General features: G+C 46.3%; 2 protein-coding genes across 4 annotated transcripts in view; one reads left to right on the forward strand and one right to left on the reverse strand.

The window, feature by feature from the left end:
• Positions 1–25,756, reverse strand: part of MLANA (melan-A) — a 42,373-nt gene that overhangs the window by 7,742 nt on the left and 8,875 nt on the right. The window contains exons 2-3 of one of the 3 annotated variants that reach the window (XM_019478188.2): positions 14,633–14,809; positions 2,053–2,151 (exon numbers count right to left, since the gene is read on the reverse strand). In XM_019478188.2, the coding sequence (XP_019333733.1) occupies positions 2,053–2,151; positions 14,633–14,673 (140 nt within the window). In that variant the 5' untranslated portion in view covers positions 14,674–14,809. Of the gene's footprint in view, positions 1–2,052; positions 2,152–3,503; positions 3,617–14,632; positions 14,810–25,756 lie in introns of those variants that run through there. The other 2 variants (XM_006268904.3, XM_014608655.3) reach the window with 2 other exon arrangements.
• The window catches only part of ERMP1 (endoplasmic reticulum metallopeptidase 1), a 55,915-nt gene continuing 41,345 nt past the window's right edge, over positions 11,187–25,756 (forward strand). The window contains exon 1 of the mRNA XM_059724750.1: positions 11,187–11,244. Coding sequence (XP_059580733.1) covers positions 11,222–11,244 — 23 coding nt within the window. The 5' untranslated portion in view covers positions 11,187–11,221. The remainder of the gene's footprint in view (positions 11,245–25,756) is intronic.

Consider the following 25,756-nt stretch of genomic DNA (forward strand, 5'->3'; position numbering starts at 1 on the left):
GGTTCCACTGGTGTGCAGAATGCTCTGCTCAGGTGAGCCCTATTTTCTTCCTCCTTCTGTTACCAGTGGTTCCTTTTCCTGGGGACTTGCTTCTCCATTTAAGCTCCCACTACAAAGGCCCCCTTATTGTCCCCTGCGTGTGGCCAAGTGTTAGCCTCTCTCTCCCCAGAGGGCCTGAGAAGATTTTCCCAGACAGTAGCACTCAAACACACTGTGCTGCTCCACAGGGGCTGTCGCCTAAACTGGAAGCATCATATTGTTGCTGTTTGGTGATTTTGTTCTATTCCTGGTCTCTTAATGAGCTTGCATCACTCTACTGACACTTTTCTGCCCAGACGCTACCAATTGTGAAGTGAGTCTGGCCTGCTGGGTAGAGCCTATAGCAGGGGTGGGCACAATGACAGGTCCAGCCAGCAGCTGCACTCCCATTTCCCAGCAGCCCCGTCCCACATGACTGGGGCTGGTCTCCATGGTGACCCCAACTGCAGCTGCGCAAGACTGGGGTTCCCATGGAGACTGGCCCCAGGTGCTTGGCAGGGCAGAGAGATCTTGTTGCGGGAGGCAGCTTGGTCTGGGGCCAGGGCAGAGCCGCAATCTGCAGCTTGCACACTCTGGGCAGGGATGTGCAGGCAGCGGATTGTGGCTCCATCCCAGCTCCTTTCAGCAGTGACAGCCTGGTCCAGAGCAGGGGCAGAGCCATGATCCACTGCCTGCACACCCCTGCTTGGAGCGTGCAAGCTGCAGATTGTGGTTCTGCCCTGGCCCTGACCAAGCTGCCTCTGCTGCAAGATCCCAGTGGCTCTGGAGCAGCCCCCTGCCCTGCCGCGCACCCTGCCAGCACGGCTGGGGCTGGTCTCCACGGCAACCTCAGCCTTGAGCTATCACAGTGCAATATTGCACTCCATGGAGATTGGCCCCAGCCATGCAGGCAGGAGTCCACCGCTGGCCAGATCCAGCCCATGGGCCAGACTTTGCCGCCCCCAGCCTATAGTGTTACAAACTGTCAGCCATTCAGCATTCCTATCTGAAAGGCTCCCAAAGGGCCTGTAGAATCTATCTTCTTCAGCCACTTAACGTAAATGGCACTGCTTTGGTTGCGGTGAGGTCCATAGGAATCATTCCTGTCACACTAGCTACAATTGACGTGGTGTCAGAGGTGACTGCTGAGTCCAAATTAACTGACTTTCCTGTTCAGGGGATCTACCTGTCTGCAGAGGACCTTGGAATAATCATGGGAAAACATGAGTGTTGCAGCTTATGGTAAAGGTCACCAGACCTAGACTCTGATGAATCCAGGTCAAAAGCATGTTCCACATCTGCAAACCCAGGATGAGGCTGTCATCTCGAGCACTTCGAAAATTCCCTACTGCCAAAACGTTACCTCAACAGCAGGTTAGTCTCTGAGTGTAGGATAGTCTTGGCGTAAATACTTTATATGACTTTATGAATCAAAGCCAATGTCTTTCCATCCAGCCGCATGCCCTGCCAGCGCTGCAGGGGCTGATCTTCATGGAAATTCTGGCCCCACACTGTCATGCTCTGCTGCTCCTGGAGTCTCCATGGAAACCAGCTGTAGCAACATGGACAGGGGCTGCTGGAAAATGAAGTCTGACTGCTAGTTGGCTCCACCATTTTGCCCTCCCTTGGGTTAGATGATGTCCCCTTTGAAGTACTTATAAGGCAAATCTGAATGAAATGTGGAACTGAAGGTCAGAACTTTTTTGAAGATGTTGGACTCACTTTTTGTCTACTCCTTGATCCCCTAGCAAGTCTGTTTTATATTCTGCCGAAAAAGAACTTGATTTAATTGTCAAATTTTTCTTGTGATGATGACTACAAAATAGACTAAATGTACTTCCCCCAAACCAAGCAACTATATGTAATTTACCAAGAAAATCCTACTTTGTAAAATTCTGTTCCCAGGACAAAGTAAATTCACACAATTGATTCACTTTTGAGCTTTCAGCAAGCCACAGCACATATGAATCTGAATGTAAAGTTATTTTCACCAGCAGAGATGCAACTATATGTTTTGTTTTATTTTATACTTACTCTTCTACATCAAGATAGGAATATCCCTTCCCTCTGCTAAAGATGCCATCTGGTTGGCCTGCTCCTCTGGGCATTTTGTAAGATTGGTCTGGGTCACACCTACAGGGCAGAAACATAGTGCAAGTTAATGCAAGAAGTACATTTACTCATTTCTCCTAAGGCACAAAGTGTTATCTGCAAAAAGAGGTTTTGGTGCTTTTTTTTTAAAGAAAAAATTCTTAATAAGAACAAAGTACACAGGATCAAATTCAAGTTCAAGTATCAGCAGGTGCATCTACATGTGAAATTAATGCAACACCATAAACTCCGAAGCACTTTGAGCCAAAACAAAGTGTTCCTGGGCACAGCATCCACACATGCACCCAGGAGAGAAACAATTTGAGCCAGGGTGGGCTGGCCAGCAATTTATGCTCCCAGTCACCATCTATACATATGTTTCAGCACACTTTATCTGCTGTAAGACAATACTGTCCCTGGCAGTACTTTCCTATGGCTAAGTTAGTTTACTGTGCTGTACTACCGGCACACATGTAGACTGTGATGCTTTACTGCAGAGCTCTGCAGTAAAGCACATGTGTAGATGCACCCAGTTACTCTGCACAACTTAGAGCTTACGCCAAAATAGCTCCACTAGCATAAGTTGAGCTACTATAATTTTGCATTTGTTCTCTTCAGATGCAAAACTTCTGCAGACATGTGAAGGGAAGTCTCTCAAGAATAAGCAAGGTTTTTCTGTTTCAACCCAATGTGAGTCTACTGCATTTTCAAAGTGTCCACGAGGAGAACCTGGGGTGGGCGGTGGGAAGAAATCCATTTCTCAGCCCATTCATATTCTCACAAATTTAAATTAATTAGAAGGTTGGTTCTTAAGAGAGAAACAATTTAGAGATCAGGAATCTCCTATAAATAATGTAATTCAGCTTGTGGTAGGTGGGGAAAACATTTTGGAAAGAATGAGAATATTTTACTTGCAGATGTAAAATTTATATCAGTAGCTTCTTTGCTCTAGTAAACTGTCACAGTTCTATTGACTTCAACAGAACTGCATCAGTTTACATCTGCAGAAAATCTTCATTTACACGCACTCAGTTCTTGCAAAAAGTTTCAATTATGTTTCAATTGCCGTTACTTTACTGCCCTCAGGGAATGCACCATCCAAATAAAATCAGTCTGAATACTTCAAATCTAATTTATTTGATGTAACCAGGGAAAATACATAAGTAAACACTTTTGTCATAGATAAGTAGTACACATCAAATCTTCCTGTATATTCCTAAAATAATTTACCCCTCAAATTCATTTAAGAAAAATATGAGCCTATGAGAAAGAAACTTAGACCATCAGTTAGACCTAATGAAATAACTGTTTTAAAATTCAGAAACAGCCAGTCTTCTGAAACTTAGTGTTTGAAATACACATGGAAATTCTAGTAGAATAATAAATATACCAACCTTACCTTCTTTACAGTCCTGCACTCTGCATGCCCAGCTGAAGGCATATACAGTATTCTTCTCTTTTGCTTAATCTTTATTTTGATCTCTGCTCCCATGACTATCACGAGTTTAAATTCCTTATGGTGCTGCCTTTGATTGTTTTAATTAGCATGAAAGAGTTGAAGCAAATAGACAGTCTTTCTTTTTCCTCTTCTTCACCTCAGCCCCCATTCTTCTGACTAACCCATTACAAGAGTCACATCTTTTCCACGTGGGCACATACACAACAGGGGGCTGTTTGTTTTTTGCCTATTTACTGAAATCAATACAATTCCTAACATGGACACACTTATGCCTATTTTATGTTAGTTTAATTTATGATGTAGGGCTGATCTAAACCTAGTTTTTGAAACAGTTTAATGAAGGCTTTGTCTATCCAGAATCTTTGTACTACTATACTATCTGTTTAGAAGGCAACAGAATTAAAATGGTTCAGCCCCTTTCACAGATGTTCTTATATTGGAACAGAAGTGCCTTGCATCAGTATAGTTCATTCCAAGCAAGCAGGGTCATGTGTTCTAGCAAAAAGGAAAAAAAAGGCACCAAAGTCATGTTAACTCTTACAAACTGATTTGGTTAGCACATGATTCTGGAAAGCAGGACAGCATTTATTCTACTGTACATTTTCTCGTTTTTTATGCCTAACCAGACAATATGGTGGTAACACATCTGAGCTTTGCCTACTTTACAATGTTCTCCTGTGTTAGCATCAGAGGAGATGCAATGGATTTTCCTAATGTAGATAACAAAGGTGTTAGAGCCTATAGGACTATTTCTGGAAAGCATCCTTCTTCTGGGCAAACATTTGATACTGGATTGGTTCTGCACCCAGTGTGGACAGGACATGTTTAATCATTTCCATTAGTTCAGCTGACTTCTGCCTTCAGGTGTGTGGATGGGAGCTGAGAAGCAGAAACTCTCTTATCTAGAGTAATGAAAATACAAAATGGAGGAGGTTGCACAATAACCAGGAGTGGAGTTCATCCGATTTGAAATCTTTTAATTATTTAATTATCTGATTGTCCAGTGAGTCTTTTGCATTACACAAATTGAACCATTATGGGAATTTCAAATCTGAAAGGGGCTGCTGATTTAGGTATTAGATGTGCATGGAACCATAAGGAGATGCTATAAAGTTTGCTAGGGGTGTAGTCTCAAAGCAGTCTGTCTATGGCCCCAGAGACATGCATTTGAGCCCTGTTCTAGAGTTGTATCTAAGGTGACCTGCTCACTCAACACCATTATAAATGGGAATAGGGTTGTTTGGGCTGAGGGGTCAAAGGCAGATGGGTGTAATATTAATCACATCACTCCCTTGTGTGTTGCTGGCTACAGAAATTGGTGTGCCTCAACCACATTAGCCCTATAAGCCATCTGAACACTTGGGCTGCTTGAAGAGCTGTAAACACCTCTGAAGAACTCCAAATAGCAAGCATGAGATGTGCACAGTCAAAGAAGCACTTAAAAATGGCCAAAGGTGAAAAATGTCTTTGATGTACTTCCTTGTGAAGTGCTTTCTGGAATGTTAATAAGCTCCAGCAGAATCATAGAAAATTAGGGATGGAAGGAACCTCATGAGGTCTAGTTCAATCCCCCACTCAAAGCAGGACCATCCCCAACTAGATCACTCCTGCCAGGGCTTTGTCAAGCCGGACCTTAAAAATCTCCAAGGATGAAGATTCCACCCCCTCGCTATGTAACCCATTTCAATGCTTCACCATCCTCCTAGTGAGATAGTTTTTCCTAATATCCAACCTAAATCCCCCTTGCTGCAACTTGAGACCATTGCTCTTTGTTCTATTATCTGTCAGCACTGAGAACACTTTAGATCCATCCTCTTTGAAACCAGCCTTCAGATAGTTAGAGGCTGCTATCAAATCCCGCCCCCCCACAGTCTTCTGTTCTGAAGACTAAATAAGTCCAGTTCCCTCAGCTTCTCCTCATAAGTCATGTGCTCCAACCCCCTAAACATTTTTGTTGCCCTCCATTAGACTCTGACTTGTCCATATCATTCTTATAGTGGGGGGCCCAAAACTGGACACAGTACTCCAGATGTGGCCTCACCAGTGTAGAATAGAGCAGAATAATTATTTCCCTTGATCTGCTGGCAATGCTTCTACTAATGCAGCACAGTATGCCATTAGGCTTCTTGGCAACAAGTCCATACTGTCTAATATTATAAAAGCCTTAGTCTGTCTGTCCATAATGCTTTATTCACACTGATTGGTTGTCTGAAGCAACCAATCAGAGTGTGAGTGTTTGGACAGGAGCTGGCTGCTGTGCCACCATGACAGTGGTGACAGAGAGTGGGGTGAGGCCCCGCAGCCTGAGGTGACAGTGGCGAGGGGTGGGGCAGGCCTTGGCTCTGGCCCAAAGTGGCCCTGCCAGCTGAGACCCTGTGCACCTGCCACCCTGCTCTGGGCCCTGCCAGCACTGACCCTGGGGCACCAGTGCGGGCCCCGTGCTCCCACTGGCTCCCCACCCACTCACAACCAGTGCCTCCCAGCCCTGCAGTATAGGCAGGGGGCAGCGCACAGCCCTGAACCCCTGCATGCTGGCAGGGAAGAAGCTGGTGCAGAGTACAGGGAAAAGCGGCCCCTCGCCCACCCCATGGCCGGCGCTCCCTGCTGCAGGTACTCGCAGCCCACGTGGGGCTGTGTGCAGCAGGCACAGGAAGTCCCAGGCGGGCTGTGAGTGGCCGCAGCACGGGGCACTGGCCACACTGCAAGCAAGGAGCCACTCTTCCCCATGCTCAGCATCAGCTTGTAATCTGGCCCTGCTGCCGGGTTACAAGGTGGGGGTGAGTACAGTGGGGGGTGGGAAGCAGCCCTTTGCCTTCCCCATGTCTGATGCCCCGCGCTGAAGCCGCTCACAGCTGGCCTGGGGGTGCCTGTGCCTGCTCCAGACAGCCCCGTGTGGGCTGTGAGTGCCTGCAGCAGGGAGTGCTGGCCCTGGGTAGGTGAGGGACCACTTTTCTCTGAGCAGGGAAGGAGCTTGGGGAAAAGCTGGGCATGGAGGGGAAAAGTGGCCCCTCCCCTACTCCATGGCCAGTGCTCCCTGCTGCAGCTGCTCGCAGCCCACACAGAGCTGTTCAAAGCAGGCACAGGCAGCCCCATGCAGGCTGCAAGCAGCTGCAGCATGGCGCACCGGCCATGGGGTGGGAAAGAGGCTGCTTCCCCCGCCTGCATTCCTTCCCTGCCCAGGGTCCGCCCCGCCCTTCTCCCCGCCCCACTTACCTGTGGTTCCAGCACAGGACAGCCACATACTCCCAGGCCAGAAGCCCCAGCTGGGGCTTCCGGCTGGGGAGGCAGGGCCGGGTGGACCCCGCTGTTGTTGGAGCCCACTGGGCTTCCCCTGGGGCCTATTGCCCTTGATTCCTGTCATCTTTTACAAGAAACAAGGGCAGAGAAATATTAATTTTCTACATTTTTTAGGGGCCCCACGGGCTGGATAGAATGGCCTCGCAGGCCGGATGCGGCCCGCAGGCCGTATTTTGCCAACCCCTGGTCTAGAGCTGCACCAACACATCAGTCTGATATCAGATTGGCACCGATATAAAGAGAATTTTCTGTATCGGATATTGGCCCAATGTGGCTAATAATTTGTCCAATAAATGCCCATGCTTACATGAAGCCGCAGCGCAGCACATAGGCAGTGAGGAGCAGAGCCGGCAGCGTGGAGTGCTGTGTGCACCTGGTGTAAGTCTGGTGTGGTGAAAGGGGAAGAGGAAGCAGTGTGGGAGTGGGGGAGGGGCAGATCAAGGTCCCCACAGTGAGGGAGGGTGTGGGGTTGGGCCTGGGTCTGGGGCTTCCCAGCCAGGGCCAGGGCAGGCGCAGGATGGAGGTGGGGCTCATCAGGGGGGCATGGGAAGGGGTGGGTGGTTCTTTCCACTGCATGTGGCTTGTCTGGTGCTCGTCTGGTGGCTCCTACTATTGCTCATGCCTCTTGTCTGGGAGGGCATGGGGGTGGGGGCAAGTGCCTCCGGATCAGAGTGGGATGGGGGGCGAGCAGGGGCTAGGCTTTTCTCAGTCAGGCAGATCCAGGGAAACATGCCTCCACCCCCATGTCCTCCTGGACAAGTGGCAGGAGCCACCAGATGAGCCACGTGCAGCGGTAGGAGCCGGCCCCTCCCCTCCCTTCCCACTCCCCCCAGACGAGCTGAACCTCCATCTGGCCTCAGCCCTGGCCCCGGTCCAGAGTTGCAGCCTGTCCCGCGCTGTGCAGATCTGGGGGGCACAGCCTCCTCACCACCCAGACAAGCCACTTGCAGCTCTGTCCTGTGCCCCTCCCCACCCTGGCTGGTCAGCACCTGCCCCAGCCCCACTCACTCCCTCACTGCAGGGGCCTTGATGTGCACCCCCACACCCATTCCACCATACCAGACTTATCAGCTGGACATATCTTTTCAAGCTGAAGAGCTGCATATCAGAAATCAGATCAGTATCGGCTGATATGCCTCCTTAAAAATTGGCCCAATCTGTATCAGCCCAAAAAATCTCTATTCGGTGCCCCCTAAGTATGTCCAGTTTTGGACCTCACACTTCAGGAAAGATAGGGAAAGAGTCCAGCACAAGGCAAAAAAATGATTAGGGGCCTCTGAAGTAAGACTTACAAGAAAAGGCTGAATGAACTAGGATTATTTCGCCCGGAAAAGAGAAAACTGAGGTGAATTTGAGAACAATCTTCAAATACCTGAAGGGTAATTATAGAGACAATGGAGATCGCCATTTTGCTGTGGCTGTAGGGAACAAGACGAGGAGCAATGACCTCAACTTCAGCAGGGGAAATTTAGGCTGAAGATTAGGAGAAACTTTCTGACTATGAGAGTGGTCAGACGTTGGAATAGGCTATGTAGATAAATTGTGGAATCTCCATGCTTGGAAACTTTCAGAAGTAGGTTAGATAGATACTTGGCTGCATAGGTGACACGTGGGGGGGGTTTCCCCTCTGAAACTGGCCCTCGCTGGCCGGGGATTGCAGGGGTCTGGCCAGTACCCCTCCTGAGAAGCGTTGGTAGCATTTCCAGTTTTTCCAGTGGCACTTCTGGTTTGCCACTGACGCTTCCGGGGCCATCAATCAGCTTCTGGGAGACTCCCCCCCCCCCCCATTGGTGATTGGCCACTGGGGGGACCCCCCCTCCTGGTTGTCGGCAATTGGCGTGGGGGGATTCCACCCCCAGTTGGCAATCAGCCCAGTGGCTCCCCAGAGGCAGGAGGCACCAGTTGCCCATGCTTGGCAGGAATGGTTTCGTCAGGGATGATCCTGCCTTGAGCAGTAAGCTGGGCTAGAAAACCTTGTGAAGCCACTTCCATCATATGATCCTATGATCCTACCCTTGAACAAATGCTTCAGAGCTGGAAGGGAACACTAAATAAATAACATATTTGTCTCTTCTTCATCAGTGCTTGTAGTCCAGCATTCATGGATGACTCATGAGACAAAACCAGAGTGTCTTGCTTTGGGCAGTGGAACAAAAATATTTCAACTGATTAAATATTTTGTCTTGCAGTGGACTTCTGTTAATAGCAGTAAGTGGAGAAAAAGGTCATCCTGGGTCTATGACTAATGCCTCATGACGGGACAATGACGTTGAATAGCTGATACAGTGAAATACATAATCCTGATTCTAATCTCATTTGGATGTTGTAATACTTGTCCATACCTTTTTTAGTTCAATTGTCATTCCTAAATACACCTACACCTACAAAGGACACACCCCACAAGTGACTTGTTTTTAAAGACATTCTGTTAGCTGGGAGATTTGCTGCTGTGTTTCTTAAGTGGCAGATCATCTTTCTGGGAAAAAAGGAGAAACATTCTAAAATTTAAAAAAAAGCTGGACTTTCTTTAACAGTAGCCTCTGGCAAAGCAGTGTGAGACTTGGCTGACTCTTAGCTCTCCATAAGTACACAATAAATGCTTTTTTGTGATCGAAAACAGTATGCCTGGCCATTTAACAGTGCCAATTAGATTTATGTTATGGATGATGTCATTTCTTCTTTGTAAAATGTGGTCCTGTGAGTTCTTAGTATTTTTGTTTTTTGATGTTTGAAGTCGCCAGGATGAAAAAGAATGTTTAGGAACTTGCAAAGTGTTTAGTGCCCCCTATTAGGTACTGAGTATGCTCGACAAGCAATAATTTTAAGTGTGAGCTCTGAGCATGCAGAATGTCTCAGGAATTACTCAACATCTTGCAAGGTCGTGCTGTTAGTGACACAAAGCTCATTTACCATTAATCTGGAGTGGTTCTATTGTTCCTAGAAAATAAAAGAATGGATTGTCTGGTATGATGAGCCAGCCCTTTTAGACACAAAGGGACAAGAAAAGCAACTGAATGTCTCCAGTGCAAGGGAATCTTTCAATAGCAGTAGAGTTATCCTTTTGGGTGTGGTTTCCAGAACAGGGTAGAGGAGCATTGTAGCTGGAATGCAGAAAGCTGCAGCAATCCCTCTTAACAGGAAACCCCAGCCCTGTAACTGGGAAGGGAGCGTTGGGGGAAGGGGCAGCATGAGGTGTTGGGGGAAGGGTCCCAGTGACTTAACCTGGTTGGGGAGCCATAGAACTGGACTCCCTTGTGTTTTAAGATCATAGGCAACCTCCAATGGAGGCTTTGTTTCAGCAAGGCATGGCAGGAAAGTGAACACAGGGGGAGAGGATTATAAGAGAGAACAGGGAAGTGGCAGACAAGCCCACAAGCAAGGCCCTTCTAGCCACCCTTCAGGTGAGTCCCATCACCATTCCCAAGAATGAATAGAGCTCCCTGAAAGCCAAACAGTAGCAAGTAAAGATAGCCAATCATCATCACAGGGTGGAACTTAGGCCTTTACTGATGAGGATTGATACAATTCTGGTGCTTTTGCTGTACTGAAGACACTTCACATAAAGTTTCTATTTCTCACGTCCCTGTTTATATAACCAAATACCTTGCCCAATGTTTGTAGAATTTAGTGCATGGAGGTGGGGTAATTACTTAAAGCTTAATCCAGCAAAACAAGTTATGCTTGTAAGTTAAGCAAAACAATTGAATTGTGTGGTGAAGGGTATTTTGCTTCTTTTATGAAAGGCGTGAATCTGCTTTTGCTAACTGAGGTTTGCATGCTGGTGTCTGATTCCATCTGCAGATGCCTCTAGCTGATCAGGTCATATCACTGGCAAGGACTACATTTTCTGCATATGGCCACCAGGAGGGTACAGCCCTTTCTCTCCAGTGTATACTGTTCTATCATAATATATGTCTTTGTCATTTGAGAATAGATTCTTGCAATGTTCAATAAATGGGACTGTATAATTCAATCAGAATCTGAAGCTGGTGTGAAATATAGAAGGCCCCTTATTAATGCTGTCAGCTTGTGGTACAGATTGGTATAATCTGCGCTGGCTGTCTATTGGCTTCAGTATAAAATGTAAGGGTTGTGTTGCAGAGCACTGAGGTGCCCTGCTCCTACAGGGCAGAAACTGCTAGAGGAAAAGCTCTGGCAGTGCATAGGGAGCCCTAGCAGGGAATAGGAGCCCACCTGTGGGTTGCCAGGGCAACTGGAGGGAGCAAATGACCCACACCTGCCAGCGGTCAGCTGCCTGTAGGAGGCAGAGGCTGGCTCTTATAAAGCCCAGGGCTGAGGCCAGACTGGCAGTTCCCTGCCAGCAGCCAGAGAGGCAGGAGCTCCTTCAGCCATGATATGAGAAGCAGTGGGAACCGCAGGTACTGCCTAAGCCAGATAACAGAAGGCAGCTCTAAGATGTCGGAGCAATGTGGTTACAGTCAGGTGGCTTATAGTTATGTTGTAGCCTAGGGGCTTGTGTTTTGTTTTGTTATTACACCGGTGGTTTGGGTGAGGCTATAAGGGGTTGGAGGAGGCCTCATAGGGACCCACAGTGGTGTGGGGGCCCCAGCGCCAGTGAGGACGCAGCGTTCTCAGGGGGGGACCCACAGTGGCGTGGGGACCCCGGCGCCAGTGAGGGCGCAGTATCCTTAAAGGGGCCTCAGAGTGGAGTGTGAGGACCCCGGTGCCCAGGAGGGCGCAGCATACGGGGTGTATAGACCCCAGCCCTAGAGAGGGGCACTTCTTGAGAAGCCCTAGCGTGGGCGTAGCAAGCCCCAGAGAAGGGGGCACTATTGAGAAACCCCAGCGCAGGTGTGGCAAGCCCCAGAAAGGGGGTGACATTATTAGAAAAGCCCAAGTTGGGCACGGCGAGCCCCGGAGAGGGGAGCGCCTTATTGAGAAGCCCAGTGCGGGCGTGACGAGCCCCAGGAAGGGGGCAACTTTGAGAAGCCCAGGTGTGGGCATGGAGAGCCCCAGGAGGGGGGCAATATTTGAGAAGCCCAAGTGTGGGCACGACAAGCCCCAGAGAGGGGGCACTATTGAGAAGGCCCCGAGAGAGGGCGACAGTGCAGAGAAGGCCCCGAGAGAGGGTGAGGAGAGCCCCAGGAGGGGGTGGCAGTGTATGTAGAAAGAGAGAGATAGAGACAGACCAATGTCAATTCCATCTGCGAGGCTTGGGGCATGGTATCAGGGGTGGTTGGAGCCACGCATAGCCCATAAGGCTAGGGTGTCCGGGAAGCAGCCATCATACAGAGAGACCCCCGGTGAGTCCGGGAAAACACGGGGACGGAGGTCCCAACTAACTGTGCCCAAGGAGACGTAAGGCAGCCTCCCAACCAATTCAAACCATCAAAGACATGGTGGGCGAGAATCGGAGGGTGCTCTTGGACCTACTTGGCATGGAAGAGGGGGCCTTAAGGAGATCATGGCCCTCCTGTAGAACCCCGCCGTGACAGGTTGTTTCAGACCCATAAAGCCATAAATAGTTAAGAATTTATGGTCAAAAACTTAGAATTCCTGCAAGAATAATCAAGATTTCCAAATATTCTCCATTGTTTGTTTTGAGGAAATAAAGACCTTTAAAATATGTTGTTGTGAAAAAACAGAGGGAGAGAAAGAGACCAGGTGTAGTCACCTGTAGCCACTATCCAAGTGGTTAGGATATCACCTGTCTGTCTGCTGTTCTGGAATGGGTCTCCCTAATTCTGTCATGTTGGACCATTGGGTTAGGGGATGGCTTTAAGTCATGTTTGCATCCTCTCCATATTCTGGGACTCTCTATGGGCCTTTTGATTGATTGGAATAGTGTCAAAAGCCTTGTGCCCTGTTGTGGTCTTTCTGAGTTTTTTGCAACAGAATAATTGCTCTATTTTTCTGTAGATGAGAAACAAGTGAAAGCTAAGAGCTGTCACTTTCCGAGGGGTGCCTTGAGTCTAAAAAGGCTGAGAACCACTGTGCTATACTGACTCTTATGTAGAAGGGGCATGTCACAGGCCAGCTGAGCACTATGAGTGTATCAATTCTATCGCAGGCCAACTGGGCGCTGCAAGGGTATCAGTCACTGGGCTGTTCGGTTCAGTTTTGGATCGAGGAGGCACAGTTGGGAGTGAAGCAAAGGCAAATTTATTATTGCTTACACACACAACAGTTAACAGAAAGATAAATGCAATAAGCAGATAATGCAGTATTAAAGAGCTAATAGTAAATAATAACAACAGCTAATAACAGATAGATGGATCTATTCTGTCATAGGCCAACTGAGCACTGCGAGGGTATCAGCTACTGGGCTGTTCAAAAACAACAGATAGACAGACATGGGTTGGCAACTTATCAATAGTCCCTCAATGCCAGGTGCGCGCCAAATGATTTCAGCAAAGTCAGGCGTCCCCGATCGATGCTGTCAGAGGGATTATTGGGGAAGATCCCTTGATCAGGATCAGATTCTCACTCACACCGGGAATCCGGAGTCCAGGCTGGAACAGCAATGACCATTCTGTTCCCTCTTTCCTGCTGGTCACCTGACGCACGCGCTTTTTATACCTAGTCTTATGCTAATCTGTTGGTTTTAGAGCCACTCACAATCTTGCCCTATAGCTGTTACCCTACGGGATTGAAAGGTGTTAAAAATTATCATAAAAGGTTACTACCCAGACTCAGGTTTATCCAATAAGCAAATTACAATGCAGCATTTTTAGGTTTGAAATTAACATTACTAAACCCAACCCTTTTAGGTTTTTCTGAATATGCTTTCTTGGGACGTACTTTCCTGGAATGTGTTGGGTGTGCCAGGCGGTTGGATCCAGTTTTATCGTCAAGGCTGAACCCTAAGCAAAAACTGTTAGGTCAGCTAATCTTGCAGCTACAGCTTCGCCTTTGGGGCCCAGTCAGTTCCACAAACAGTTAGTTTTATCATTTTGGTTAAACTTATGACAGACAAGTTACATTTGCGGGTTACGAACTTACAAGCTTTATATTAGCTAATGTTGTCTATTAGGCAAAATACCAAATGACTCCAAGAAGCACATATTTATTGTGTATTAATCCCTCTGGTTCTGGCTGTTACAGGGGCACCAGAAAGCCTAGAGTCAATTAAATGCAACAGTAATCAAATATGATAGTATATCTATTTTGAAACTTAAAATATGAAACCTCTGCTTCAAAACTTTCATGCTTCTCATGCATAAATTATTCCAGGTTTTGTTTTTCCTTCTTTTGCTCTTAATCATAAAAGACATGCTAGTTATGGATAGGGACCTAATTAAATTGAGGTGAGACAAAGGGTTTTTTTGCAGTCCACTCTCAGTGTGCAGAATCAATTTTGCAGTCATTTCATGGTGGTCCTGCCCCTTGGTGCTGATTGGCAGAGAGGCCCCAGGGGGGAGGAAACATGACAAAGCAGCTGCCATCTTGATTGCTGGCTGCCCTTCGTGCTACCTGGCCCCTCGGCACTGATTGATGGAGAGGCCCCATTGTGGGGAAGAGGGAGGAGGGGGAAGCTGACATCTTGTCTGCTGCCCTTTGTGCTGCCTTTCCAGCCTCACCATCTCAGCAGTGAGGACCGCTGGCTCCCACTGGTGAGCCAGCATTTTATTTTTATTAAGTTCTTTTTTGTTGTTGTTGATTTTGTGGACAATTCCAGGTATCGTGGTTTCCATGAAATCCACAAAACCTCAAATTAAATAGGTCCCAAGTTATATGCTACTTTCCTCTCAGGCCCCTGTAGTAGCAAAACAAAAATACTGCACAAGAAAGTAGCTGTTTTCTCACCTTGCTCTGCTTCTCTGTTGGGGTGCACTGGGTGAGTGCATTTGAAAGAGTCACAGTCCAAGTCCAGCTTCACTCAGTAGATTGCAGTTTTTGATTCAAACAAAGTGTGACTGTAGTTGTGCTTGCCAGATGAATATTGTATATCATTCAGCTACAATGAAGATTCTAAATAGTTATCTGTGAAATTAAAAACAGAAAGTCAAGCATGTGGAAGCCTGGGAATGCAGAGTTTAACACTAGTCAGAAAGCAGGTATTTTTAATTAGGATATTTGTAGCTATTGTTCACAGACCTGATTTCCATCTCTGCAGCCTACCATCCACCATAAGGCTGATCCTGTACATAAAATAGGAAAGCTTCTGTTGCAAAAACAGGCCTGTAGCACAGTACTAAGACCATCTTAGGAGCTTATTATGGACAGGAGTTCTGTTAAAATTTGGTAATTGTTGTGGAGGTAAAGTAGATTGGCTCCTTAGCACTGTACTTGAGTAGTAGTTAGAAGACTTCTTTTGGACTGTACAGAAAGAGGTGCCACACAGAGTGTGGTGTTATTTGCTATGAATGGGGTTTAGAGTGAATGTATTCTGCATGTAGATATTGACCTTACACAGAGTTGATAAATCAATATGGAAGTCAGGTAGTTGATATTTCCATGGTGTACCAGAACTAAAATATAAGTATAAAATATAAATATAACTCCAATATAGTGCTGTCATTCCTATTGCTCTGATTTTAAAAGTATGTCTATACTGTGTCTGTTGGGTTCCTGGGGGAACACATCCTACTTATGTGCCTGTTCATACGAGCAAAACCCTGAAATGAGGCAGCAAAGCCACTCTTCAGGTATTCCTCTGTTGTCACACTCAAGCATGCCAGAGACAAAAGATCTTGCGAGCAGCAGCAGGTGACAGCTTCGCTTCTCTATTTCTGGGTTTGGTGAGCAGATGCAATAGTAGGCTGTGCTTGAGAAGTGTTCTCAGAGAGCTCTGGAGATGTTGATCTGTGGTTAGAGCTCATGTTATTCATAGAATCTTAATTACCAGTGTCCTTACAGACATTGGTGTAAAATCTAACCCATCCCAGCTGCGTCTACATGAGATGCTGACTGTACAGTAGCTCATGACTACTACACAGTAGCATTGCATGGCAGGAGGTTTGATGTGATGCTACTGCACAGTAGTCAAAAGCTATATGCAATCAACATTATGAAAAAGTCGTTTGGTGATGCTACTGCTTGGTTACTGTGCCGTCATTTTGTACTTGTTTACTGAAGTACTAAATGACAGCACAGTAATGACTGTGCAGTCTCTGTCTCGTGTAGATGCAGCCCCTGAAGCACTAATATGGGGAAGTTTTAGTGATGAGAATTTCATAGAGATCTTATTTCCCTCCCCCTACCTAGAGCTTCCTCTGTCAGGCTTACCCATAGGTAAGAGTAAAACAGGCCTGTCAGGTTGTCTCTTTTGTTCCCTTTTCCACGTAAACTTCTTGCTTGTGGATTCTCCATGGAGATCTGGCTTGTTGAACACTGCCAGCTCCTCAGTGTTGTTGCATGTAGGGTAATGGGGCTCCAAGCTTGGTTAGATTCTCTAGGCAGTACCATAAGGTATATGTAGCAGGGTACTGTGGTATGCCTGTCATTATAAGGAGAGATTCATAGGTTGTAAGGCTGGAAGGGACCTTGGAAGATCATTGGGTCCAGCCCCCTGCACCAAGCAGGAAAGACAACTGGGGGTCAGATGACCCTAGCAAGGTAACTAACTGTCTAGTCTCTTTTTGAAGATTTCCAGGGTAGGTGATTGCAGCACTTCTGGAGGGAGCTTATTCCACAGTCTGGACACCCTGACTGTGGAAAAGATTTTCCTAATGTTGAGGCTGAATCGATCTTCCAGGAGTTTGTGGCCATTAGTCCTAGTTTGCCCCTCGGGTGCCCTGGTGAACAGTTGCTCACTGAGTCCTTGATGTACTCTCCTAGTGTAGCAGTAATCCTCTCAGCCTTATTTTCTTCAAGTCCCAGATCCCTCAGCCTTTCCTCATATGGCTTGCTGTGTAAAGAATCGGATCATACAGGTGGCTCTTCTTTGGGCTGTCTCAAGCTTGTCCAGTCCTTGTTAAAGTGTGGTGCCCAGAACTGGACACAGTACTCCAGCTGCGGTCTCACCAGTGCTAAGTCGAGTGGAAGAATCACATCCTTGGTTTTGCTAGAGATGCATCGATTGATGCACGCCAGAATAATATTTACCCTACTGGCTACAGCATTGCACTGCCAGCTTATATTCATACTGTGGTGTATTATTACCTGCAGGTACCTTTCATTCGTGGTGCTAGTCAGTTTGGTGCTGCCAAGCCTGTCGGTGTGTTGGCGGTTGCTCATCCCAAGGTGAAGCACTTTACATTTCTCGATGTTGAACTTCATCAGATTCTGATCTGCCCAGCTCCACCTGTAGCCTATCTTCAAGCATGACCACACTTCCCCATAACTTGGTGTCATCTGCTAACTTGGCCAGTGAACTCTTCACCCCCACATCCAAATCATTAATAGAGATGTTGAAAAGTACTGGACTAAGTACCGACCCCTGTGGGACACCACTACCCACTTCTCACCAGGACAACACAGATCCATTCACTATGACTCTCTAGGTCCTATCCTGCAGCCAGTTTCTCACCCACCTGACTGTCTCAGAGTTAAGCCCACAATCCTCCGATTTTCTCACAAGGACATCGTAGCATACTAGTTCAAAGGCCTTTTGGAAGTCAAGGTATACAATGTCAACCTGCTCTCTCGTGGCTAGGTGACAAGTTACCTAGTCATAGAAGGAGATGAGGTTGGTAAGGCAAGACCTGCCTGTGATGAAGTCATGCTGGCTGTCATTCAGAATCTTACCTTCTGCAAGCTTATCACAGATAGACTCCTTGATGAACTTTTCTAGGATTTTCCCTAGGATGGAAGTTAGGTTGATTGGCCTATAGTTACCCAGGTCCTCCCTCCTGCCCTTCTTGTGGATGGGTACAACATTGGCCCTCTTTCAGGTCTCAGGGACTTCTCCAGAGTGCCATGAATTGTGAAAGAGTTTCGCAATGACTTCAACCAGCTCCTTCAGCACTCTCAGATGAAGATCATCTGGTCCCGCTGACTTGTATATGTCTAATTTTTTTAATTGGTCATACACCAATTCTATGGCAATAGTAGGAAGGCAGTTATTTTTACCATGCTCATTCTGTACTCTACCTGGCATTGTTTTCCCCTTGGTCCGGTGAAAGACTGAGGCAAGACTGAGGCAAAGTAGTTGTTCAGCACTTCAGCTTTCTCCTGGGTGCTGGTAACCAGCTCTCCTGAGTTATTGGGCAATGGCTGGGCTCAAGGTTGGGCCCTGATGGAGACAGGCTTAAGCCCTACAGAGTGTCCCCAGCCCAGAGAAGGGGCTGAGTGGGATAGAGGGCAAGGGAATAGAGCCTTTGAGCCTAGGGAAGAGGGCTCCACAGCCCAGTGGAGGGGCTGAATAAGGGAGCAGAACCCACCAGCCCAGAAAAGGATACGAGTGGGGTGCAAATGGTTTCCCAGTACAGAGAAAAGACTGAATCAGGAAGCTGAACAGAGGACCCACTGGCCAGGAAGAGTCAGAGCAAGGGATTAGATCATCTACAGTCTCCAAGAGGGACTGCGTGAGGGGCTAAGGGTCTGAGGACCCAGAGATAGAGAGTGGGAAGATCCCAGAGGTTCTGAGAGTCTGGAGAGGTGCTAAGAGAAGTTAACACCTGGAGTGATAACATCCACAAGGCTTAGGTTGTTGTGTAGGGGAGGAATGGAGCCATACAATTTGCCCTTAAAGCTATAGGTGCCCTGCAGGGGCACTGCCAGGTTGAGAGGGCCTATTCAGCATTAGGGCTGGATAGAGACTAGTGGGGTCCAGGAGGGACCTGTTGAGTTGTTGATTGGACTCAGACTCTCTCTCTAAGACCTGTAGGCAGTCTCCCTTATTTAACTTCAGTAACAACAAGGCATGGCAGGAAAGCAATTAAGGGAGGGCCACATTAGAGAGAGAGCCAGGTAGGAGCCACACAGCTGCCAGGGGCGTCACAGCCACCCCTGTGGCTCAAACTTGCTACAGTATATAATAGCAGTCCTTAAAAGAAGCTAAAAATACATTAAAACTAGGCCTGCACTATGAACTGTGCAGTGTTTAGAGCCATATGCCTCTTGGGGCCTAAACTAATGTCCATTAAGCTCAGAAGTTGCCTTTTCATAGATATTAAACAACACTGGATCACACCTTTACTTCCTGACATTTACAGGTTTGTTCTGACTTCTGCACAGTTACTGTAGTGGCTTATGGTTAGCTGAAGTCTCCATAGTCACTAAAGGGAGTGCCAGTAGTGCACACAGCTCTAACACTTCTTTTTACTGTGAGCAATTTCATATCGATGGTGTTCCTAAGGTCTTAGGAACAGGAGTTTGAAGAAATCTTTCTCAAAGGGACTAAAATTTAGACTGGAAACCAAGTGTTTTCAAGGTGTTTAAAACACGATTTACTAAGGAACCACAGTGACCGCAAACAGCTTCTCTTCCTAACATCCTGACATTCCAGCAAGAGCTTTTTTGTTCACTCTGGCTCTTATTTTAAATCCTATTGCAGGAAGTCTTTGCCAAAGCCTGTGGGACAATAACGGGAAAAAAGGGAAAGGACACCTAAACTGTGTTAAGAATGGTAGTAAAGATTGAACTCAATATTGAATAAAGACAGGGTTGACACTTTTGCCTTATCCATGCTTTTGTGTTCAGTTCAATATCCCAAATCCTGCACTGCTATGAGACACATGCCACACATCCTGTAAGTGCAACAGAATGAGTTCAATGCATACAGGCAGCCTGGCTGTCTTACACAGGGGTCTCAACCTGGTATTAACTTATTAGGAATGAGCAGCCTGACATGTATGTACCTCCTGTCTTGCCTAATATATTTAGAAAGTTGAGTTAAGCAGGCTGCAAGGGGAAGCACATGTTGAGAACACAAGAGTTAACCCAAGTAGTTTTAAAGGCCAAAAGAATTCCCAACCCTGATATGATCTGTCCTGATTGGCTGAGTATCATTACCATGGCTCTGTCCCTTCATTTGTGCTCTGCAATTTAGAAAGTGCAGAATATGGAATAACTGAGATCTAGGGCAAGGTAGGACAGTTAAACCTGAATGATAAGTGTTATACTGGCTGATCCACACGAGGTGGCATTTTGCAAATTGATGTGGCTGCTCAAAAAAGTTGGGAGCCACTGAACTCTCCAGACAGCGTTCACCGATTGTAACTAAAACCTTCCACAGCTGCTCATAAAACTTTCATAGATTCATAGATGTTAGGGTCGGAAGGGACCTCAATAGATCATCTAGTCCGGCCCCCTGCATAGGCAGGGAAGAGTGCTGGGTCTAGATGACCCCAGCTAGATGCTTATCTAACCTTCTCTTGAAGACCCCCAGGGTAGGGGAGAGCACCACCTCCCTTGGGAGCCCGTTCCAGACCTTGGCCACTCAAACTGTGAAGAAGTTCTTCCTAATGTCCAATCTAAATCTGCTCTCTGCTAGCTTGTGGCCATTATTTCTTGTAACCCCCAGGGGACCCTTGGTGAATAAAAACTCACCAATTCCCTTCTGTGCCCCCGTGATGAACTTATAGGCAGCCACAAGGTCGCCTCTCAACCTTCTCTTGCACAGGCTGAAAAGGTCCAGTTTCTCTAGTCTCTTGTCGTAGGGCTTGGTCTGCAGGCCCTTAACCATACGAGTGGCCCTTCTCTGGACCCTCTCCAGGTTATCCGCATCCCTCGTGAAGTGCGGTGCCCAGAATTGCACGCAGTATTCCAACTGCGGTCTGACCAGTGCCCGATAGAGGGGAAGTATCACCTCCTTGGACCTATTCGTCATGCATCTGCTGATGCACGATAAGGTGCCATTGGCTTTTCTGATGGCTTCGTCACACTGCCGACTCATGTTCATCTTGGAGTCCACTAGGACTCCAAGATCCCTTTCCACTTCCATGCCACCCAGCAGGTCATTCCCTAGGCTGTAGGTGTGCTGGACATTTTTCCTCCCTAGGTGCAGCACTTTGCATTTCTCCTTGTTGAACTGCATTCTGTTGTTTTCTGCCCACTTGTCCAACCTGTCCAGGTCTGCTTGCAGCTGTTCCCTGCCCTCCGGCATGTCTGCTTCTCCCCATAGCTTTGTGTCATCTGCAAACTTGGACAGAGTACATTTCACTCCCTCGTTCAAGTCGCTGATGAAGACATTAAAGAGTCCAAGGACCGAGCCCTGCGGGACCCCACTGCCCACACCCTTCCAGGTCAAAACCGACCCATCCACCACGATTCTCTGGGTGCGACCCTCCAGCCAATTCGCCACCCACCGGACTGTGTAGTCATCCAAGTCACAGCCTCTTAACTTGTTCACCAGTATGGGGTGGGATACCGTATTGAAGGCCTTCCTGAAGTCTAAGTATACGACATCCACCCCTCCTCCTGTGTCCAGGCGTTTTGTAACCTGGTCATAAAAAGAGACTAGATTAGTCAGGCATGATCTGCCTGCTACGAACCCGTGCTGGTTTCCCCTCAGCATAATTTGTCCTGCCGGGCTCTCGCAAATGTGAGCCTTGATAATTTTTTCAAAGATTTTGCCAAGGATGGAGGTGAGACTGACTTTGTCTCATGGCAGTTGAAAATAAAATTCAGATTGAATAGTATCCTACAATGTTCTGAGAAGCTTCTAAATGGAAAACTTCTACATAATTATTAAACCATAAAATCCACTTTTCCGCTCTTCACACTGGCACGGGGAACAAAATTCTCTTATTTTAAAGCTAGCCATCTGCAGAGGCTACTAAGTAGATAATTCTTGGTACTTGATAATATCACCGTTTCTGACGTATCCCTTCCCCATCTTCACGTGACCTGGATTCAAATTAAAACTCTATTGTTCCCTCAGATAATTTTTTAGACCAACTCTGCATGTGTTTGAATGACAAAAATAGTACCACAGTATGTCACTTTATGGAGTAAGCTTGATGGATTTCTACTTATATTATTTACTATAATTTGAGGTAGGCCAATGAGGAAAGGGTTGTACAAAAGAAAATAATTCTTCCAAAATATAACTATACAGTGAGAATAACAATTAATTGAAAATGGTCAACTTGAGAGACCAGAATTTATTGGGTCTGTTGAATGTATTTATTTTGATTTTCTGTGTCAACCCTTCCAACAGTTCCATGTGAACAGAGACAGCTAGAATTACCCTTGATACTTTTTAATCAAAATGTTTCAAAATGATGGGTAATATTAGATATGGGTAGGATTAGTGGGTGTAGTTTAAGAGGGTTTATTGCATCGCGTCTCTTCAGTAGAACTTATTTCCAAACAAAATCACGATAATACTTGCTGGATAAACTGCCACATTTATATGCTGTGGACTTGGGCCCATAGGGGAAGTTCTTTATAATGCAGAAAGATTTAATGTACGGTTGGTGTTGTTACATACTTCTACATGCCAAAAAATGACCCACTTGGCAGAGATGGAAATGAACAAAAGGTTGGACAGTCAAGAGGCAGGTCCATCGGACCTGATTCTCCCCTTGTTTAGAATGGTGCAAATCAAGAATAATCCCACTGATATCAGTGGAGCCCAAGGGTGCCTTTAAAAACAACCTGGGTCCAGTGAGCTTTGAAGTCAATGAAAAGATGCCCATTGATTTCAGTGGGCTTTGAATCAAGTGCACAGAACCTTAAAGGAGAGAAGTTAAAAACAGATGTGAAACACTTATAAGAATGGCCTAAAATGGCCTTTTTGAACATAAAAATGTCACATATATTAGGTCTAATATTTTAGGCCCTTCCAGAGACAAACATGAGTACTGTGTGCTCTACTGGGAAGCCAGGTATCTCTTTTCCATAATGAGGAAAAACTACAGCTTCTAGCCCAGCAGATATGGGACCTTTCTTTAAAGCTGCAGTGTTTTTATGTATATAGAGGAGAGGTGCCATTGCCCCATCCTGAGCCTTGAGGGAGGAGTACTTCTTGGTGGAGAGAAGTGAATTCCAGTTTGGGGGAAAAAAAAGAGAAAATGCTTTTCTGACATTATTTATTTACTTATTTGATTATTTATTTTAATGGCAGCTCTTTGAAATTGCTTGGGGGTTTGAGGTCCTGCAGTAAGTGCATGGGGGATATGGATCATTAGGCTATAGTTAAATTAGGCCTGTGGTAACTGTGTGTGTTAGTCTGTGTTATTTAGAACATGCCTGTTCAGCTCATGACATGGATAGCATCATTGAACATATACATGACCTGGGAAACAAAGCATGGCTGAGCTTTCCCGAGGCCCTGCCTAGACCAGCACCAAACATACATACATACATACATGTGCATACCACCACCCCACACTTAAAAAAAATTTTTCAATGCCCTGAGAGATGGCCCCGTTCCCCTCAAGAAGAGGCCACAGGGAGCCCCAAACATCCCCCTTTTTCCTGCCAGCATAATGTGATGAAAGGGTTGCTCATTGCTACTGCACAGTAGAGTTGGAAACAACTTGTGCAGTGCTGGGAATGCACTGTACAGTAACACCTGCACAGTCAGGGCCCATGTAGACGTGCCCAGTGTGCACATGGTCATCCTGCCTTACCCTTCACCCATTGTTTTTTGGCAGAGAGTAGATATGTACCAACCCACATAGCTAAGGTCAGCAGGTATAAAATTTGACATGTGCCATGACATCATGGAATTTTAAATTTTCTGTTGGTAACAAAATACACCCTAAAACCAAGGTAGAAGCTGTCTGTAAAATGGAGTGCTTCCCCAAGTTGAAGAACCCAATCATGGTCACTTGTGCATCATCATATGCCCTGCAAAATCTGAGCACTTTGGATTTCTTGAATTTGGGATTAGAAAATTGATGTACTCCCATTTGGGAAGTGTCATAAGTCTCCACAGTGCCAAAGGCACATTTTAAGACAGAAGAAGTCAAGAAAGAGGGGTGGAATTTCAGGTTTCTAGGCATTGACACTGTCTCTTTAATTATTACAGTATATAAGGTCCAAAGCCATTTCAGCAAAAGCCTTCTCTTGCTCTGCTTAATGCATCCGGAACAAGAGTAAAATGACAAGTCCAGGTAAAGATCATGAAGGGTACATAAATCTAATACTAAGCCATCATGTGGACTGAGGAACATGGAAAGTAATAAGAAGTGTCCTCCTTGATCCTGAGCAGTTATGATAATTTCTCCATATTATAGAGCAACGTCAAATTTAATAGGTAATACAGTGATTCTCAGCTAGGATGCTGTAGCTTCCTAGGGTGCCTTGAGAATTTTTCAAAGGTGTCATGGAATATTAACACTGTTAGGTGTGCAAACATGATTCACAGGATAAACCCAGAGATCTCAATAGGAATCTGTAGTTTTAAGAAGACACTGACCGGTTGGGGTCTTTCTGAGTTCATTACAATGGAAGAATCACTCTCTTATTTTTCTGTAGTCAAAAAAGAGAACAATGAGAGCTGGCATTTTCTGAGGGGTGCTTCAAGTCTATCAAGGGGTACCTTGATCCTAAAAAAGGTTGAGAACCATTGAGGTAATAGCAGTGCCACCCACAGCAATGTTGGAGTTCGGGACAAGTTGTGAAATTGGGCCCCTCTTCCTACCTCCTGCCTATAAACCTCTTTGGGACTACTGATGTTAGAACCCTGGCTATTTTTATTTACTTGTTTTATTTTTTACTTTACACGAACATAAAAAAACCCCTATTATGGTTTATACATAAAAAGACAAAGTGACAATGGCCGTTTCTGACCCGTTGGTGAGGAGGAGTAAGGCTCTGTTCAGGCTTGGTACAAAATTACCCTTTGTCCTTCTCCTGTGGGCAGCACTGGGTAGGAGGTTCAAGCCCAAGTGATAGGAGACAACTCTGCATAAGATTTCTGTTGGAATCCATGTAAGAAATCTGTTGGAAAAGGTAGGGATTCTACCTGACAGGGAAACATGGGAATAAGCCTGTGAATTTCAACATGAAGCTATGGAGATGATTTTGCAAGAGAACAGTGTGTAAGGCCCTGATAGGAGTGGTTTTGGTATCCTTCTCTGTGAAATTATTTTAATTTCATTACGTCTATTTCTTGGAAGTCTTGTGCTGATCTTCTGATGAAGAGTCTAACATTTGGATGAATTCCAGCCTTTGCGGACGTGGCCAGCAAGTATCAGAGGGGCATGGGCAGGTGCAGGAGAAAGGCGTGAGCATCACCACTATTCACCTTCCCTCTCCTCTTCCGAGTTCAACAGCATAGGAAAAGAGGAGATGAGCTACGGTAGCACTCACCCCTGGGCTCCAGAGCTGTGCAAAAGCAGGGGTTTTAGCAAGAGTTTGAGACCCAGCTGGTGAGCTCAGAGCTTGTGGCATGTTCAGAGTTCCAACGGGGAGCTCACTGCATGTGCACCATGGACAAAGAGGGGCTCAGCTGCCCTGCCACATTCTCCTGGGTCCATCTCTGCAGAGGGAGCAAGTTTTACCATAAACTGAGAAATGCCTACCATCCTCAAGCCATCTCAAGGAGGACACTGAAGGGAAAGTCCTGGGGGGGCCTATGAGCAGATCTCTGTACCCAAAGGACTAATAGAGACAAGGTGTGGAAGTCAGGTTTGATTGGAGAGAGAGGCTGTATGCTATAAATCAGATATAATCCTTCTGTGTACATGTGTGGGTTTGTGTTCAACTGTAAAATATGAAGATTGGGAAATCCAGAATCAGAACAAAGTACCTGTCAAAAGTCCCAGGATAACGCCACCCAAAGGGTGGTGTTCTGGGAACCTCAGAGCGCCTAACCCACTGTGAAGAAAAAATAAACCATCTAAACAGCTTCTTAAACCACAGCAAACTTTGCTTGGAGTGCCCCTGTAAGAGGCGGGAGACAAGGCACCTGCTGCTGTATCTGATTAACATATGTCATGTAAATGCACTCAGTGTCATAGATGGAGCTATCTCCAGAAGTCAAGCAGCACAGATTGGTTACCAGGGGACCCAAACTGGGTTCTACCTAAAGCTTATTCAAAATGAATGCACGAGGGGGGAAGGAATGCTGTGCACATGGGGCCCTGCACT

This window comes from Alligator mississippiensis, chromosome 3 (genome assembly GCF_030867095.1).
Source record: "Alligator mississippiensis isolate rAllMis1 chromosome 3, rAllMis1, whole genome shotgun sequence".
In the NCBI taxonomy this organism is placed as follows: Eukaryota; Metazoa; Chordata; order Crocodylia; family Alligatoridae; genus Alligator; species Alligator mississippiensis.